This window comes from Polypterus senegalus, chromosome 18 (assembly GCF_016835505.1).
Source record: "Polypterus senegalus isolate Bchr_013 chromosome 18, ASM1683550v1, whole genome shotgun sequence".
In the NCBI taxonomy this organism is placed as follows: domain Eukaryota; kingdom Metazoa; phylum Chordata; class Cladistia; order Polypteriformes; family Polypteridae; genus Polypterus; species Polypterus senegalus.
The window spans coordinates 9,838,049-9,854,021 of NC_053171.1; the positions used below are offsets into that span (position 1 = coordinate 9,838,049).

Genomic DNA, 15,973 nt, shown 5'->3' on the forward strand with positions numbered 1-15,973 from the left:
TATTTTGCCAGTTGTAAATGTATAGTGATTAACAATGTTCTGTCACTTGAACTAAGGTTTCTGTAACTTAACAGTAAAGCAGCTCATACTTTATTCAAAAATATGCTGCAACCAACTGACTGTATGTCTCTTCTCAAACTTTCATTATTGCTGCCATTATTCTTTAACATAGTCAAAGGAAAAGTAACTTGTAGCAATGGAGCCTGCAGTTCACTTGCAATTTTGAGGCATACAGAATTAGTTCAAAAATAATTAAACCAATAGTGAATAAACTATGCTTAAAAAGGTCCTTTGGTAAGCAATTAATCTTAAACAATGTTTTAATCATTTGAGTCATAGACTATGCACACCTTGTTACATAGTAATTCTGAGATTTTGATTGATAGATAGATAGATAGATAGATAGATAGATAGATAGATAGATAGATAGAATTGTTAGGCATTATATGATAGACAGATAGAGGGTGGCACGGAGGCGGAGTGGGTAGCGCTGCTGCCTCGCATTTAGGAGACACAGGTTCACTTCCCGGGTCCTCCCTGCGTGGATGTTGCATGTCTGCGTGGGTTTCCTCCGGGTACTCCGGTTTCCTCCCACAGTTCAAAGACATGCAGATTAGGTGCCTTGGCGATTCTAAATTTACCCTAGTGTGTGCTTGGTGTGTGGTGTGTGTGTGTGCCCTGCGGTGGGCTTGCACCCTGTGTTGGCTGGGATTGGCTCCAGCAGACCCCCGTGACCCTGTAGTTAGGATATAGTGGGTTGGAAAATAGATAGATAGATAGATATGAAAGGCCCTATTAAATAGATAGATAGATAGATAGATAGATATGAAAGGCCCTATATGATAGATAGATGTGAAAGGCACTATATAATAGATAAATAGGTAGATAGATATGAAAGACCCTATATGATTGATAGATAGATAGAAAAGACTGTTCTTTACTTGCATTATATTTACTTGTATTAAAGATTACAATCACACACACAATCACACAATGTGAATACTGCTTTCATCAGAGTACAAATTTGGCATTTGGTGCCCCCCACGTGTCTTTTGCATGCATTGTGTTTTGTTGGATAAAAAAACAATCAGTCTGCTAATCCTCTCAAGTTTATTCCAAAACTGGTACTCAGCAGGTAGTGCTAGATGTCTGACAATTTGTCTCTTTTCTGGAGTGCTAGAGAGAAACACAAAATTGTGTTGTTCTCAAAATCACCTGATCCAATTTAAGGTCATGGGGGACAGAGCCCATTCACTCCACACTGGGTGTAAAGCAAAAAGAGCCCAGGACAGGGATGCCTGTCCACCAGAGTGCCAACTCACAAATACACCAACTACAAGGGAGAATGTACAAATTCCAAGCAGACGTACGAGTGAAGAATTTAAACAAAGAATGCTGAGTCCATGAACTTTACTGATATTATACAGTGAAATGTTTTTTTAAAATGCTATTTCCTCCCTTAGACAAAAAATAAATAAATAAATTACAATGAAAATACGGGCATATTTATTTTAATGCTTACTGGCAATAAATACAACAGGAAGAAGATCTCTTGGTTTGGTTGAAATTGTTTAGCCATTTTCAGAGAGACATGTTCCTTTGTCTATTGGCAGGCCTCTGGCATTCAAAGCCTACTTCATATTGTATATATGGGGGTATTGGTCGTAACGTTTTGTTTATTATGAATATGTTCTATATATATATATCTTGTCGCACACGTGCACTTATGAGGCAGCTAAAGTGCTTGAGTAAGGGCAATTCCAAATCAGACCGGAATGTGGCAGAGTCGACTGATTCTTTTTCTCCCTTTCCTGCAGACCATTCACGGGAGATTCCACCTGGCCCTGTTGACATCACTTCTGGGGTCTGAGCCTATGGAAGAAGACCTTGCCAGCTCTGACTCCTTAGATGTCACGTCCGAGCTCGAGCCCATGGCTGAAGACCCTTAGAAGCCCGACCCCTATGATCTCACTTCCTGTCTTCCCCTTTAAAAGACTCCACCTTTTCCCTATTCCCTCAGTTCTGTTTTGGACTCGGCTTTGTGCACGTCAGTGCTGTATACATTTTTGCGACTTTTTAGCTAGGATACAAAATATATACGGGTAGCTGCACCAAATCTTGCTATGGCTCACTGTGGAGTATGTGACAATATATACAGTATATATATTAAAATTCCATTTTAGTCACTTGTCACACCACTTCTTCCATTCCTGTTAATATTTCCTGTACTCATCTTTTATTACTGTGTCTAGAGCACTCTTTTTTCTGGGTTTCTTCCATGGTAGTAAAGCGTCATCTTTTCAGTCTCAGTTTTAATTTGGGGGTAATGGGGAAGAAGTCACAGGAAGTGATATCTAGCAAACTCAGCAACAAACACTGTGGACGCGGCCCGGACACAGACAGGCGGACATGTTGTTTTCCACCACCACACGTTTATTATACAACTAATATTTACAATAATCCAGTGCACAAACAAACCCCACAAAGTCCTGGCCACACAATGCCTTCTTCTTCGGGCCGCCTCCTCTCTCTCTCTTCTCCTGCCTTGTCCTGCCTCCACCCGACTCCAGCCTCGAATGAAGGGAGACGGCCCCTTTTATATCATCCTGGATGAGCTCCAGGTGTGTCCCGGCATTCCTCCCTGGACACGCCCCAGTGTGGCTGAAATGCCGGCTGTTCTCCCGGAAGATCTCCGGGTGTCCCTTTTCTTCTTCAAGGCATTGGGGCACCCAACGGGCCCCTTCAGGGTTGGGCTTCCAAGCCCTCTACCCGTGGCCCCACAAGCAACCAGGAAGGCAGCCCCCACGTGATCCAGGTTGGGCATTGACCCTCTTCCAGTCACCTCAAGGCGTCCCGGCCGGGTCGTTGCCCCTGGCATCCCTGACACCACATTGCTTTGAGCACTTTGACTGACAATGCTTTGCGTGCTGACAGGTGAGCTGTCATGATTCAAAATTTAGTTTTGCATGTGCCACTGCTCCAAACGTTTTTTCTTGATGTTTTCTCATAGACGTCTCAACATTTCAATGAGATGTTGCTGAATAACAAGTTTAATTGATGATTAACTCTTCATTAATAAGTCTGTCACTTTGTCAAAATACAGTCATCTCTGTGTTGATGTTCAATATGCCCTGATATATTTTTTGGATTGGAAAAAAAAATCACTGAAGTCATGTACTTGATTGTAGAAAAAATTTCAGAAGTATGCACTTGATCAACTCAGAACAATGCCACTCGGCTTATGATACCTAGCAGGAAAGTTAACAACTACAGTCTCCTCCTATGTGACTGATTGATTCTGGGGATTTTTAATTACCTCTTCAAATACGTAGTAGAGATGCACAGATGCTTGCTGCCACTGACCCCATTGGATTCTTTCTCTATATATTGCTTTTTTAAGAAGCTTGCTGTCCTTAGGAAATCCATACGACTGTGGCAGACTTTTGTTTTTTATAAGCTGCTCTTCAGCTGCCTCTGAATCTGCTCATTTGCATGATAGAAAGTCAGCTCATACTATTTGTGACTCATAACTGACTCCTGCCTTAAGCTGATACAACTTCTCAAAAACATTAACAGTCTTTTCAAGTTGCTGTCACCAGCAAATATTTCTAATTTCTTGCAATGGCACACAAATTCTTCAAAACAACGAGGCATTCTTCTCTTCCACTGTATTCATGTGGCTGGAGACAAAAGCACAAGGGAAATGATCTTGAGCACTCTGTTGACAGATTGCACAGCACAAAGTGCTGGACTGTTATGTGGTGCAGCAGAGGTGTTAGATGTTTTTGTGGACAGGCAAACCTCATTGTGTGACTATCTTCCTTCCTGGACAAGTGTTCTGGGTCCTGAATCTTCACAACAAGACTCTCCATTCTGAACTGCTGTGTAATGTTGCTGAGGTCTGCCTCATCTTTTCCTGTGCAGTCTTGCCTCATACACTCCCCTGGGGTCATTGTCAACATGATTTGCCACACTTTTTACACCTTCATGAGTAGATCCCAGCTAGGCTCCATCCAGGCACTGATTGTCTTGCTTCCTGTACTTGTTGAGAAATCCCACCATGAAATACCAAAACAAGGCAAAGTCTTGAGGCCTACTATTCAAAATGGCTTCTGCATGAAACATTAAATATGCTTCAGCCTACAAAGGTAAAAAAGTGGCAAGCCTACAACAAAACAATCCTTAAATATCTTCTGAAGCAAAAAATAACATATAGAAAGCTCATTTAAAATAACATGATGTATTTATCAAAAGGAAAAAGAAGAGCAAAAAAAGGCAAAACACAGAGTTTGGTGACCCATGCAAAAAAAAAAAAAATTGAGTCCACAGAAACACCAGAAAAAAGGTACTCACAGAAGGAAGGGTCCACTAGAATACTTCAGAATCTTCAAAAGTAATTATTAAACAAAATAAAATTCAATAAAGGACACAAAGTATAACATGCACAATAAAAAATCTTAAATAACAACAAAAGAGTACAATAAATGAAACTACATTTAGGCCAAGGTCAGACATGATAGAACTGAGGCTGTAACCCATCATTCCAGACCTCAGATCTCAATGTCGAGACTCTCCAGCAACTCCTCAGAAGTTCCCGAAAAGTCAATTTTGGGCCTCCACGACACTCAGTGTTTTTGCTGAGTTGGACGGTAGGTTTTCTCCTCATTCCACTCCAGACACCAATATAGCACTGTGTGGCACTCACCAGTGTGACCCAATGAATTCTTGATCTTTTTACATTGGTCTTATAGGTAGCTTGCTGTCTTTAGAAGGACGGCTTGTTTTAGCCGCACTAGTTGGAAATCTGTATGGATGTGTCAGGCTTGCCATTTTTATAGGCTCCCCAGCAGTTGGCTTAGAAGCTGCTCGTTTTAATGTTAAAATGCCAGCTCATATTGTGGGTGACTCAGTGTTGATGCCTTTCTTTTGTTGCAGCGTGTCAGCACCATTGTGATATATATTTATGATATGATATAAAATTATTTTTAACCATTTTTTGTTCCAGAATCAATCACTCATATGAGGTGTTAAATAAATATATTATTTGCATTCTTTCCCTTCTGTAGCATGCTAGCTACCGGAGTTGGTAGAATTATCTAATAAGGCCTAGCCTTGCTCATGCCATTTATTAATACTCTTAACAGAAAAAAGCATTTAGCATAATTCATTTTATATGTGGAGAATAACAGCTATGCATATCATTCACAGTGCTACATACACTAACTAAACCAGCTCGTCAGTCTGAGCCCAATGTCAACTGGTTTGGTATGTCCAGCTTTCACACATAATTTTAAATTAGCACAAATTGATCAGTTCACAGATTTAGCAGAGGTAGTTTATGGATGATATGCGGCACTGTGATGAAGTGGAGAGCATTGGTTTGTTCCACTTCTGTCCGCCTGACTTTCATGTTCAGCCACGTTACAGATGATTTGGTGACTAAACATTCTCACCATGTCCTATACATAAGAATTTTTGTTATTTTGCTTTCTGGCCTCCTATAGGGGATTTGTGTACTGTAGTGGTGGGCAGGATGGCAGGGCAGACTCTGACTCCTCCTGACTCCAAAGTAATTTTAACTGAGTTCAGAATTTGGATGGATGGATGAAATTTATAAATAAGTCTGCAAAGATATCAGCCTGAGGGATGCAAATAAGTGAAGTTGAGCAGACAAAATTGAGCAGTTCAAAGGCTTTAACTTAGCTTGCTGAGAATTGAGGTTCCTGCACCAAGTGTCCTGGTGCGTCTTAATTTGGGACTTTCTGTAATTCTCACATATGTCATTCACAGGAATATGTGAGAAAATGTTTTACACAGAGTCGTACAGCCAAGTATAATTAGTTTCATTTTGATGTGGTTAAGTTTACAACTTTGAGAACATTTTAGCGGCCCCTTCTTAGCATTTTTAAACTTGCATCAACAAGATAAGTATTATTTATAAATATTAGACCTGTGATACATATTGCCCTCAGATGCAGTTTTAATAAGAGCACATCAGAATGGTCACCACTGTAATGGAAACTTCTTGTTAATGCCTTCACACTGCCCTGATGGTCGTTGTTTTTTATTTAATGTCTTTGAGATATCCCAATATTGGCCTTTTAAAAATCATAAGCATAGCAACTGTCACTTAGTGACATCATATTTTGATTCAAATACTTTACCAGTATGTGGTAACAATTGGTGTAAGATGGAGTCAGGAACATGATAAAGTGAGTTGAGGCCTCCAGAATGACCACAAAATAGGCCAGGATCACCACTGGCCAGCTCAGAAACTGTTCACTCAAGTCAGACAGACATTCTCCAACTACCACCAGCAGACTAAAAAATGGGAACTGCCTTTAAAAATTCAAAATATGCAGTATAGTCCAAATTTCATAAAAGTTCCTTGCAAGGAACAGAACTCATAAAAGTCTGGGTTGTACTGGCAATGCAAACTGTAATTTTTATAAATGAAGAGTATTAGTAAAACTGGAAACTATAACAAAATCTCTAAAGAGGAAAAACTGCAAAATGATTTGGCTAAAAAGACAATCCAAGGCAAACAAGTCCCAACACTCAATCCGACGAGCAGAACCCAGAGACAAAAGCAATATAATTTGAAAATAAATTTAGAAACACTCAGTGTTGGGTTCTCTATTTGGTAAGTTTATAATGCCATAAAGAGGATCCAGTAGCAGTGATGTCAGGGTGGGTCCGCCTTTAGGTATTTCACCCACAAAGTTCACGGAATGGCTAAACATTTAAAGGAGCAGTACATCGTTGACAAGTTATAAAGAAAACTGACATAAATTACATAAACTTGTAAAAAATAATAGTTCATACATAACAAAACAACAAAAATAAATAACTACAAGCCAAATTAAAAGCCTTGACTTTAACACAACAAACACTGAAAATATTCGATCTTTAGGGCCTCATGTATAATGCCGTGTGTAGAATTCATAATAAAATGTGCCATATGGACAAAACTAGAAAGGAGCTTACATGGAAAAAAATTCAAGTTCAGATGTATGAAATTGTGCGTAAGCAAAGTTCTGTGCACTTTCCCTTTATAAATCTCAATCAACGTGAATTTTAATGCGTGTGAATGCGCCTACAGCCCCTCCCTGACTCCTCCCAGAATTTTACTTATTTGAATATGCAAATCAATATAAATAATCCCTTCCGTTCAGTGTTTTGTTAAAAGATAATGGCAGAAGCACAAGGAAAAAAAAGAATATCAGTGAATGCGAAATGGAGGTCCTGCGCAGTGAAGCAGAGGCAAGGAAAAACATACTCTCTGGTGGCTTAAGCATTGGTATAAGTAACAAAAGGAAATTGATGGAGTGGTACAGCGTGGCAGATGCACTCAAAAGTTCAAGTTCATAAAGTTGCACAGTGCCCGAATTAAAAAAGAAGTCAATATCAAAGACGCCGTGAAAATACGAGTCACAGCACATCATCTGAGTGTCATACAGAAGCATATTAGGGCCACAGAAATGAGAAAAAAACTAGGGACACAGTGAAGAAAAAAAGGTCTATGTTGAGATTAAAGTCGAAATGTCAACTCAACACTCTGTTGTGTTTTCTTACGTTTAAGTATATTTTGTAAGTTGAGTTTTCTGCATCAATTCTTGTAATCCTAAATCTACTGTTTAGCCTTCCAGTCCCCATCACTTCACCCTGTCCTGTCATTACATGTTCATTCAGATTCTTTTGTTTACTTTGCTGTTTATCATGCATATAATGATTTTATGTTTTAACTTGTTACATATTTTTCTTTGGGTTGCTATGTAAAATAAAGATTGATTCATTATCCATCCATTTTCCAACCCGCTGAATCCAAACACAGGGTCATGGGGGTCTGCTGGAGCCAATCTCAGCCAACACATGGCATAAGGCAGGAAACAAACCCCAGACAGGGCACCAGTCCACCGCAGCGCACACACCAAGCACAATTTAGGATTGCCAATGAACCTAACCTGCATGTCTTTGGACTGAAGGAGGAAACCCACGAAGACACGGAGAGAACATGCAAACTCCACGCAGGGAGGACCTGGGAAGCGAATATAGGTCTCCTTACTGCAAGGCAGCAGCGCTACCAATGCACCACCGTGCCGCCCACCATTAAATGTGGTTATGATTGATATTCTGATACCACCAGCCTGTCTTCTGTATTATTACATACCCTTGAACATTCTTGGATGAAGAAGAGACACAGCAGAATTATCCATTATCCAGAATTTTGAGTCTTAACTGAGACAGTCCCTTAAACCTCCAGTGTGGCAGCACAGCAGGCTTATGGTTAGTACGGCTGTCTCAGCTCCAGGACACTGGGTTCGAAACCAGTCTAGTTTCCACATATGGACTGACTCCTCACAATCCTAAATTAGATCATAGCAAGTTTAGAAAACTGAAGGATGATTCAGAATGCCCCCATTGGATTCTTTCTCTATATATTGCTTTTTTAAGAAGCTTGCTGTCCTTAGGAAATCCATACGACTGTGGCAGACTTTTGTTTTTTATAAGCTGCTCTTCAGCTGCCTCTGAATCTGCTCATTTGCATGATAGAAAGTCAGCTCATACTATTTGTGACTCATAACTGACTCCTGCCTTAAGCTGATACAACTTCTCAAAAACATTAACAGTCTTTTCAAGTTGCTGTCACCAGCAAATATTTCTAATTTCTTGCAATGGCACACAAATTCTTCAAAACAACGAGGCATTCTTCTCTTCCACTGTATTCATGTGGCTGGAGACAAAAGCACAAGGGAAATGATCTTGAGCACTCTGTTGACAGATTGCACAGCACAAAGTGCTGGACTGTTATGTGGTGCAGCAGAGGTGTTAGATGTTTTTGTGGACAGGCAAACCTCATTGTGTGACTATCTTCCTTCCTGGACAAGTGTTCTGGGTCCTGAATCTTCACAACAAGACTCTCCATTCTGAACTGCTGTGTAATGTTGCTGAGGTCTGCCTCATCTTTTTCCTGTGCAGTCTTGCCTCATACACTCCCCTGGGGTCATTGTCAACATGATTTGCCACACTTTTTACACCTTCATGAGTAGATCCCAGCTAGGCTCCATCCAGGCACTGATTGTCTTGCTTCCTGTACTTGTTGAGAAATCCCACCATGAAATACCAAAACAAGGCAAAGTCTTGAGGCCTACTATTCAAAATGGCTTCTGCATGAAACATTAAATATGCTTCAGCCTACAAAGGTAAAAAAGTGGCAAGCCTACAACAAAACAATCCTTAAATATCTTCTGAAGCAAAAAATAACATATAGAAAGCTCATTTAAAATAACATGATGTATTTATCAAAAGGAAAAAGAAGAGCAAAAAAAGGCAAAACACAGAGTTTGGTGACCCATGCAAAAAAAAAAAAATTGAGTCCACAGAAACACCAGAAAAAAGGTACTCACAGAAGGAAGGGTCCACTAGAATACTTCAGAATCTTCAAAAGTAATTATTAAACAAAATAAAATTCAATAAAGGACACAAAGTATAACATGCACAATAAAAAAAAACTTAAATAACAACAAAAAGAGTACAATAAATGAAACTACATTTAGGCCAAGGTCAGACATGATAGAACTGAGGCTGTAACCCATCATTCCAGACCTCAGATCTCAATGTCGAGACTCTCCAGCAACTCCTCAGAAGTTCCCGAAAAGTCAATTTTGGGCCTCCACGACACTCAGTGTTTTTGCTGAGTTGGACGGTAGGTTTTCTCCTCATTCCACTCCAGACACCAATATAGCACTGTGTGGCACTCACCAGTGTGACCCAATGAATTCTTGATCTTTTTACATTGGTCTTATAGGTAGCTTGCTGTCTTTAGAAGGACGGCTTGTTTTAGCCGCACTAGTTGGAAATCTGTATGGATGTGTCAGGCTTGCCATTTTTATAGGCTCCCCAGCAGTTGGCTTAGAAGCTGCTCGTTTAATTGTTAAAATGCCAGCTCATATTGTGGGTGACTCAGTGTTGATGCCTTTCTTTTGTTGCAGCATGTCAGCACCATTGTGATATATATTTATGATATGATATAAAATTATTTTTAACCATTTTTTGTTCCAGAATCAATCACTCATATGAGGTGTTAAATAAATATATTATTTGCATTCTTTCCCTTCTGTAGCATGCTAGCTACCGGAGTTGGTAGAATTATCTAATAAGGCCTAGCCTTGCTGATGCCATTTATTAATACTCTTAACAGAAAAAAGCATTTAGCATAATTCATTTTATATGTGGAGAATAACAGCTATGCATATCATTCACAGTGCTACATACACTAACTAAACCAGCTCGTCAGTCTGAGCCCAATGTCAACTGGTTTGGTATGTCCAGCTTTCACACATAATTTTAAATTAGCACAAATTGATCAGTTCACAGATTTAGCAGAGGTAGTTTATGGATGATATGCGGCACTGTGATGAAGTGGAGAGCATTGGTTTGTTCCACTTCTGTCCGCCTGACTTTCATGTTCAGCCACGTTACAGATGATTTGGTGACTAAACATTCTCACCATGTCCTATACATAAGAATTTTTGTTATTTTGCTTTCTGGCCTCCTATAGGGGATTTGTGTACTGTAGTGGTGGGCAGGATGGCAGGGCAGACTCTGACTCCTCCTGACTCCAAAGTAATTTTAACTGAGTTCAGAATTTGGATGGATGGATGAAATTTATAAATAAGTCTGTAAAGATATCAGCCTGAGGGATGCAAATAAGTGAAGTTGAGCAGACAAAATTGAGCAGTTCAAAGGCTTTAATTTAGCTTGCTGAGAAGTGAGGTTCCTGCACCAAGTGTCCTGGTCATCTTAATTTGGGACTTTCTGTAATTCTCACATATGTCATTCACAGGAATATGTGAGAAAATGTTTTACACAGAGTCGTACAGCCAAGTATAATTAGTTTCATTTTGATGTGGTTAAGTTTACAACTTTGAGAACATTTTAGCGGCCCCTTCTTAGCATTTTTAAACTTGCATCAACAAGATAAGTATTATTTATAAATATTAGACCTGTGATACATATTGCCCTCAGATGCAGTTTTAATAAGAGCACATCAGAATGGTCACCACTGTAATGGAAACTTCTTGTTAATGCCTTCACACTGCCCTGATGGTCGTTGTTTTTTATTTAATGTCTTTGAGATATCCCAATATTGGCCTTTTAAAAATCATAAGCATAGCAACTGTCACTTAGTGACATCATATTTTGATTCAAATACTTTACCAGTATGTGGTAACAATTGGTGTAAGATGGAGTCAGGAACATGATAAAGTGAGTTGAGGCCTCCAGAATGACCACAAAATAGGCCAGGATCACCACTGGCCAGCTCAGAAACTGTTCACTCAAGTCAGACAGACATTCTCCAACTACCACCAGCAGACTAAAAAATGGGAACTGCCTTTAAAAATTCAAAATATGCAGTATAGTCCAAATTTCATAAAAGTTCCTTGCAAGGAACAGAACTCATAAAAGTCTGGGTTGTACTGGCAATGCAAACTGTAATTTTTATAAATGAAGAGTAAATTAGTAAAAACTGGAAACTATAACAAAATCTCTAAAGAGGAAAAACTGCAAAATGATTTGGCTAAAAAGACAATCCAAGGCAAACAAGTCCCAACACTCAATCCGACGAGCAGAACCCAGAGACAAAAGCAATATAATTTGAAAATAAATTTAGAAACACTCAGTGTTGGGTTCTCTATTTGGTAAGTTTATAATGCCATAAAGAGGATCCAGTAGCAGTGATGTCAGGGTGGGTCCGCCTTTAGGTATTTCACCCACAAAGTTCACGGAATGGCTAAACATTTAAAGGAGCAGTACATCGTTGACAAGTTATAAAGAAAACTGACATAAATTACATAAACTTGTAAAAAATAATAGTTCATACATAACAAAACAACAAAAATAAATAACTACAAGCCAAATTAAAAGCCTTGACTTTAACACAACAAACACTGAAAATATTCGATCTTTAGGGGCCTCATGTATAATGCCGTGTGTAGAATTCATAATAAAATGTGCCATATGGACAAAACTAGAAAGGAGCTTACATGGAAAAAAATTCAAGTTCAGATGTATGAAATTGTGCGTAAGCAAAGTTCTGTGCACTTTCCCTTTATAAATCTCAATCAACGTGAATTTTAATGCGTGTGAATGCCCCTACAGCCCCTCCCTGACTCCTCCCAGAATTTTACTTATTTGAATATGCAAATCAATATAAATAATCCCTTCCGTTCAGTGTTTTGTTAAAAGATAATGGCAGAAGCACAAGGAAAAAAAAGAATATCAGTGAATGCGAAATGGAGGTCCTGCGCAGTGAAGCAGAGGCAAGGAAAAACATACTCTCTGGTGGCTTAAGCATTGGTATAAGTAACAAAAGGAAATTGATGGAGTGGTACAGCGTGGCAGATGCACTCAAAAGTTCAAGTTCATAAAGTTGCACAGTGCCCGAATTAAAAAAGAAGTCAATATCAAAGACGCCGTGAAAATACGAGTCACAGCACATTATCTGAGTGTCATACAGAAGCATATTAGGGCCACAGAAATGAGAAAAAAACTAGGGACACAGTGAAGAAAAAAAGGTCTATGTTGAGATTAAAGTCGAAATGTCAACTCAACACTCTGTTGTGTTTTCTTACGTTTAAGTATATTTTGTAAGTTGAGTTTTCTGCATCAATTCTTGTAATCCTAAATCTACTGTTTAGCCTTCCAGTCCCCATCACTTCACCCTGTCCTGTCATTACATGTTCATTCAAATTCTTTTGTTTACTTTGCTGTTTATCATGCATATAATGATTTTATGTTTTAACTTGTTACATATTTTTCTTTGGGTTGCTATGTAAAATAAAGATTGATTCCTTATCCATCCATTTTCCAACCCGCTGAATCCAAACACAGGGTCATGGGGGTCTGCTGGAGCCAATCTCAGCCAACACATGGCATAAGGCAGGAAACAAACCCCAGACAGGGCACCAGTCCACCGCAGCGCACACACACCAAGCACAATTTAGGATTGCCAATGAACCTAACCTGCATGTCTTTGGACTGAAGGAGGAAACCCACGAAGACACGGAGAGAACATGCAAACTCCACGCAGGGAGGACCTGGGAAGCGAATATAGGTCTCCTTACTGCAAGGCAGCAGCGCTACCAAAGCGCCACCGTGCCGCCCACCATTAAATGTGGTTATGATTGATATTCTGATACCACCAGCCTGTCTTCTGTATTATTACATACCCTTGAACATTCTTGGATGAAGAAGAGACACAGCAGAATTATCCATTATCCAGAATTTTGAGTCTTAACTGAGACAGTCCCTTAAACCTCCAGTGTGGCAGCAGAGCAGGCTTATGGTTAGTACGGCTGTCTCAGCTCCAGGACACTGGGTTCGAAACCAGTCCAGTTTCCACATATGGACTGACTCCTCACAATCCTAAATTAGATCATAGCAAGTTTAGAAAACTGAAGGATGATTCAGATTGCTTGGCCTTTTCTACCAGAAATGTGTGTACACTAAGGTGAGAGCGGGGCATAAAGAATTGATTTGAACTTGTAAATGAAACAAAAGACATTCCTGTTTGTACAAGTGATAGTGGAATTCTGTGACATGACTCCTTCTTGGTCATGTTAATTTTTCACAAAGTAAATTATTCAAAGATTTATCAGATACAATTTCTAAACAGGATGGGGTACCACAGTGAAGTGGTCAACATTGCTGCATTTCACCTCTGAGATCCTGACTTTCATTACTGACGGTGTGGAGACTAAACAATCTCACTGTGTCCTGTAGATGATAGTTTTTGTTCATTTGATGCCTTAAAATTGACAGACTATGAAGTACTTTGTTTTTGCTTTAACACTGGCTGGTGTCCCATTCAGTAATTCTTCCAGATTTGTGTGCTGTGCTGGCAACAAAGGCTCTGAATCTCATTGATTCTAGAAATATTTTGTCTGAGGTTTAGAAAACTGAAGGGATGGATAATATTTAATAAAAAGTCTCCTGAGGTATCAGTCTGAGGGATGTAAACCAGGGTGGCAAAGATCACTTCCTTAATTTGAGATATAACATAATTTTCACATACGTCATTCACAAGTATATGTTAAAAAAGTTTCACAGCATCAAACTAAAACTTGTGCTAAAGCTCTGTGGTTAAAGGTAGAAATGTGAGGACATTTAGATTGTCACGTGATGGTATTTTGAACACACTTGGTGAATAATATTATAACAGCTGATTTGCTCTTTTTTAAAAGATTATGTTAGTCTTTAGTTCTCCAATAAAACACTTTGACCTTGGCATATTAATTGCAAAAGTTGGAAATATAAAGAATTATCTTTTATTATTATCATATGTGAACTGGAATAAAGTTGGGCTGGTCGCCAGTGTACTGAAAACTTTTTCAGTTTTTAATGCCTGTGAGTTGCCCACCTGATCACATTGAGCATTTTTCACAGTTTGTGCTTTGAGATGTCCCGATTCTTTCCCTTGTCAGCACCTCTATCAGCCCCGCCAATGCGGCGCAATTGGTCATCACCGCGGCGTCATGTGTTGGAGGCGTAGCTATCTGGCATGCGGACCTAACCAATACCTCGCCCTTTCGCCCAGCCCTCTCTTTTCTAGTACGGCACAGGTGTCACTTGCCTGTACCACAGCATCCCTCAGGCTGGAGAATCCAGCATCACGCTGTCTCAGCCATTCCAATATGGCTCCTAGCGTCATGCCGATATTTGTCTCCAGCCGCTCCAGAATCTCCTGGAGTGATTGCAGAACCTGACATAAGGACTGTATGGGTTGGAGGATGTCCTCCAGCTCCCATACAGCCGAAAGTAGGTTAGACATAATCCGACCTCGCCCGGTCCAACCACGCCGACTGTGAGCCAGCGAGTGTGGTGTTATGGGTCCACAGCTCGTTGAGCAAAGGCCATTCGTTTTAAATAAATGATCACCGTGCTCGCGGTTTAGCGAGGGGACGTTGGGCCATAGTGGTCCGCGGGGCGATCCATAGTGTGGGCGTTTCTCACCTAGTGCACAGGTGAGGAACTGCCCACATTCATGATTGTCCCGTGGCTAATGCTGCAGCTGCAGTGGCCCTCGTCATTTTAAAAGAAGCGCGAGTCGGTTGTGGAGATCGAGAAAGAAAAAGAAAGAGCGAAAGGAGAGAGGACGGAGGTTACCGGGAGCGAATGAGGAAGCAGGTCGGTGAGAGAGAGAGAGAGAGCCGCGAAGAGCGAGCGAGTGGGCGAGCGAGCGAACGAGCGCTCACGGGCAGCTGCGAGGGCCTGGGGTGTTGGGACTACACCCAGGCAATTGACTTGGATGTCGCTCCCGCTGAGCGATCAGGTAGCGGGAGTGACGAAGGGAAGGCGACTGGCCGCAGAGAGGCCGCGGAAAGGCAGCGGAAGTCGAGAGACTTGGTGCTGGAATCCCCAACGTGGGCGACCTGGCTGTTGTGGGAATCCAAGTCTCTGAGGCTGGGTTGAGTGCCAGACCGAAGCCAGGGATCGGGTGGTCTCCAGTCTCGTGTGAGAGTGAAGGGAAGAGGGCAGCTGCAGCATGAGAGTGGCTCCCCTGTTGCGAAGCCTGGACAGGGAGAAGCAGGGGAGTCCCAAGTTAAAAGATGCACCGGGCTTGTTGTTTGTTTTTTTTTTTTAAAAGACTGCTCCCAAAGAAACATTTTAACCTCGTTTTAAAGGATTGTGTTTTTCTAGTGTTTTAACCTCCACGTTTTCATTTTATGGATTATTTATTTATTGAAGAAAGAACTGCACTTTATTTTGAACACCAGATTGTTGACTGTTTTAAATAAAAGCACTATTGCACCTTTTTTTCTTTAACCATCCCCTTGCTCGAATTATTTGCCTTCACTGACTAGCTCACTCGGTTTCATTATCGACGGTGTTGGGTTCGAGTGCTTCCAAATCAGATGGGAGGGTGGAGCCAGAACCCACATTGTCACAGTGAGGCCCTGTGCTATTCTCG

The 15,973-nt window shown here is 40.5% G+C and overlaps 1 protein-coding gene across 1 annotated transcript in view; it reads left to right on the top strand.

Annotated features, from left to right (window-relative positions):
• The window catches only part of LOC120519065, a 125,056-nt gene that overhangs the window by 41,559 nt on the left and 67,524 nt on the right, over positions 1-15,973 (top strand). Inside the window, exons 8-9 of the mRNA XM_039742152.1 lie at positions 4,752-4,901; positions 9,809-9,958. Coding sequence (XP_039598086.1) covers positions 4,752-4,901; positions 9,809-9,958 — 300 coding nt within the window. The remainder of the gene's footprint in view (positions 1-4,751; positions 4,902-9,808; positions 9,959-15,973) is intronic.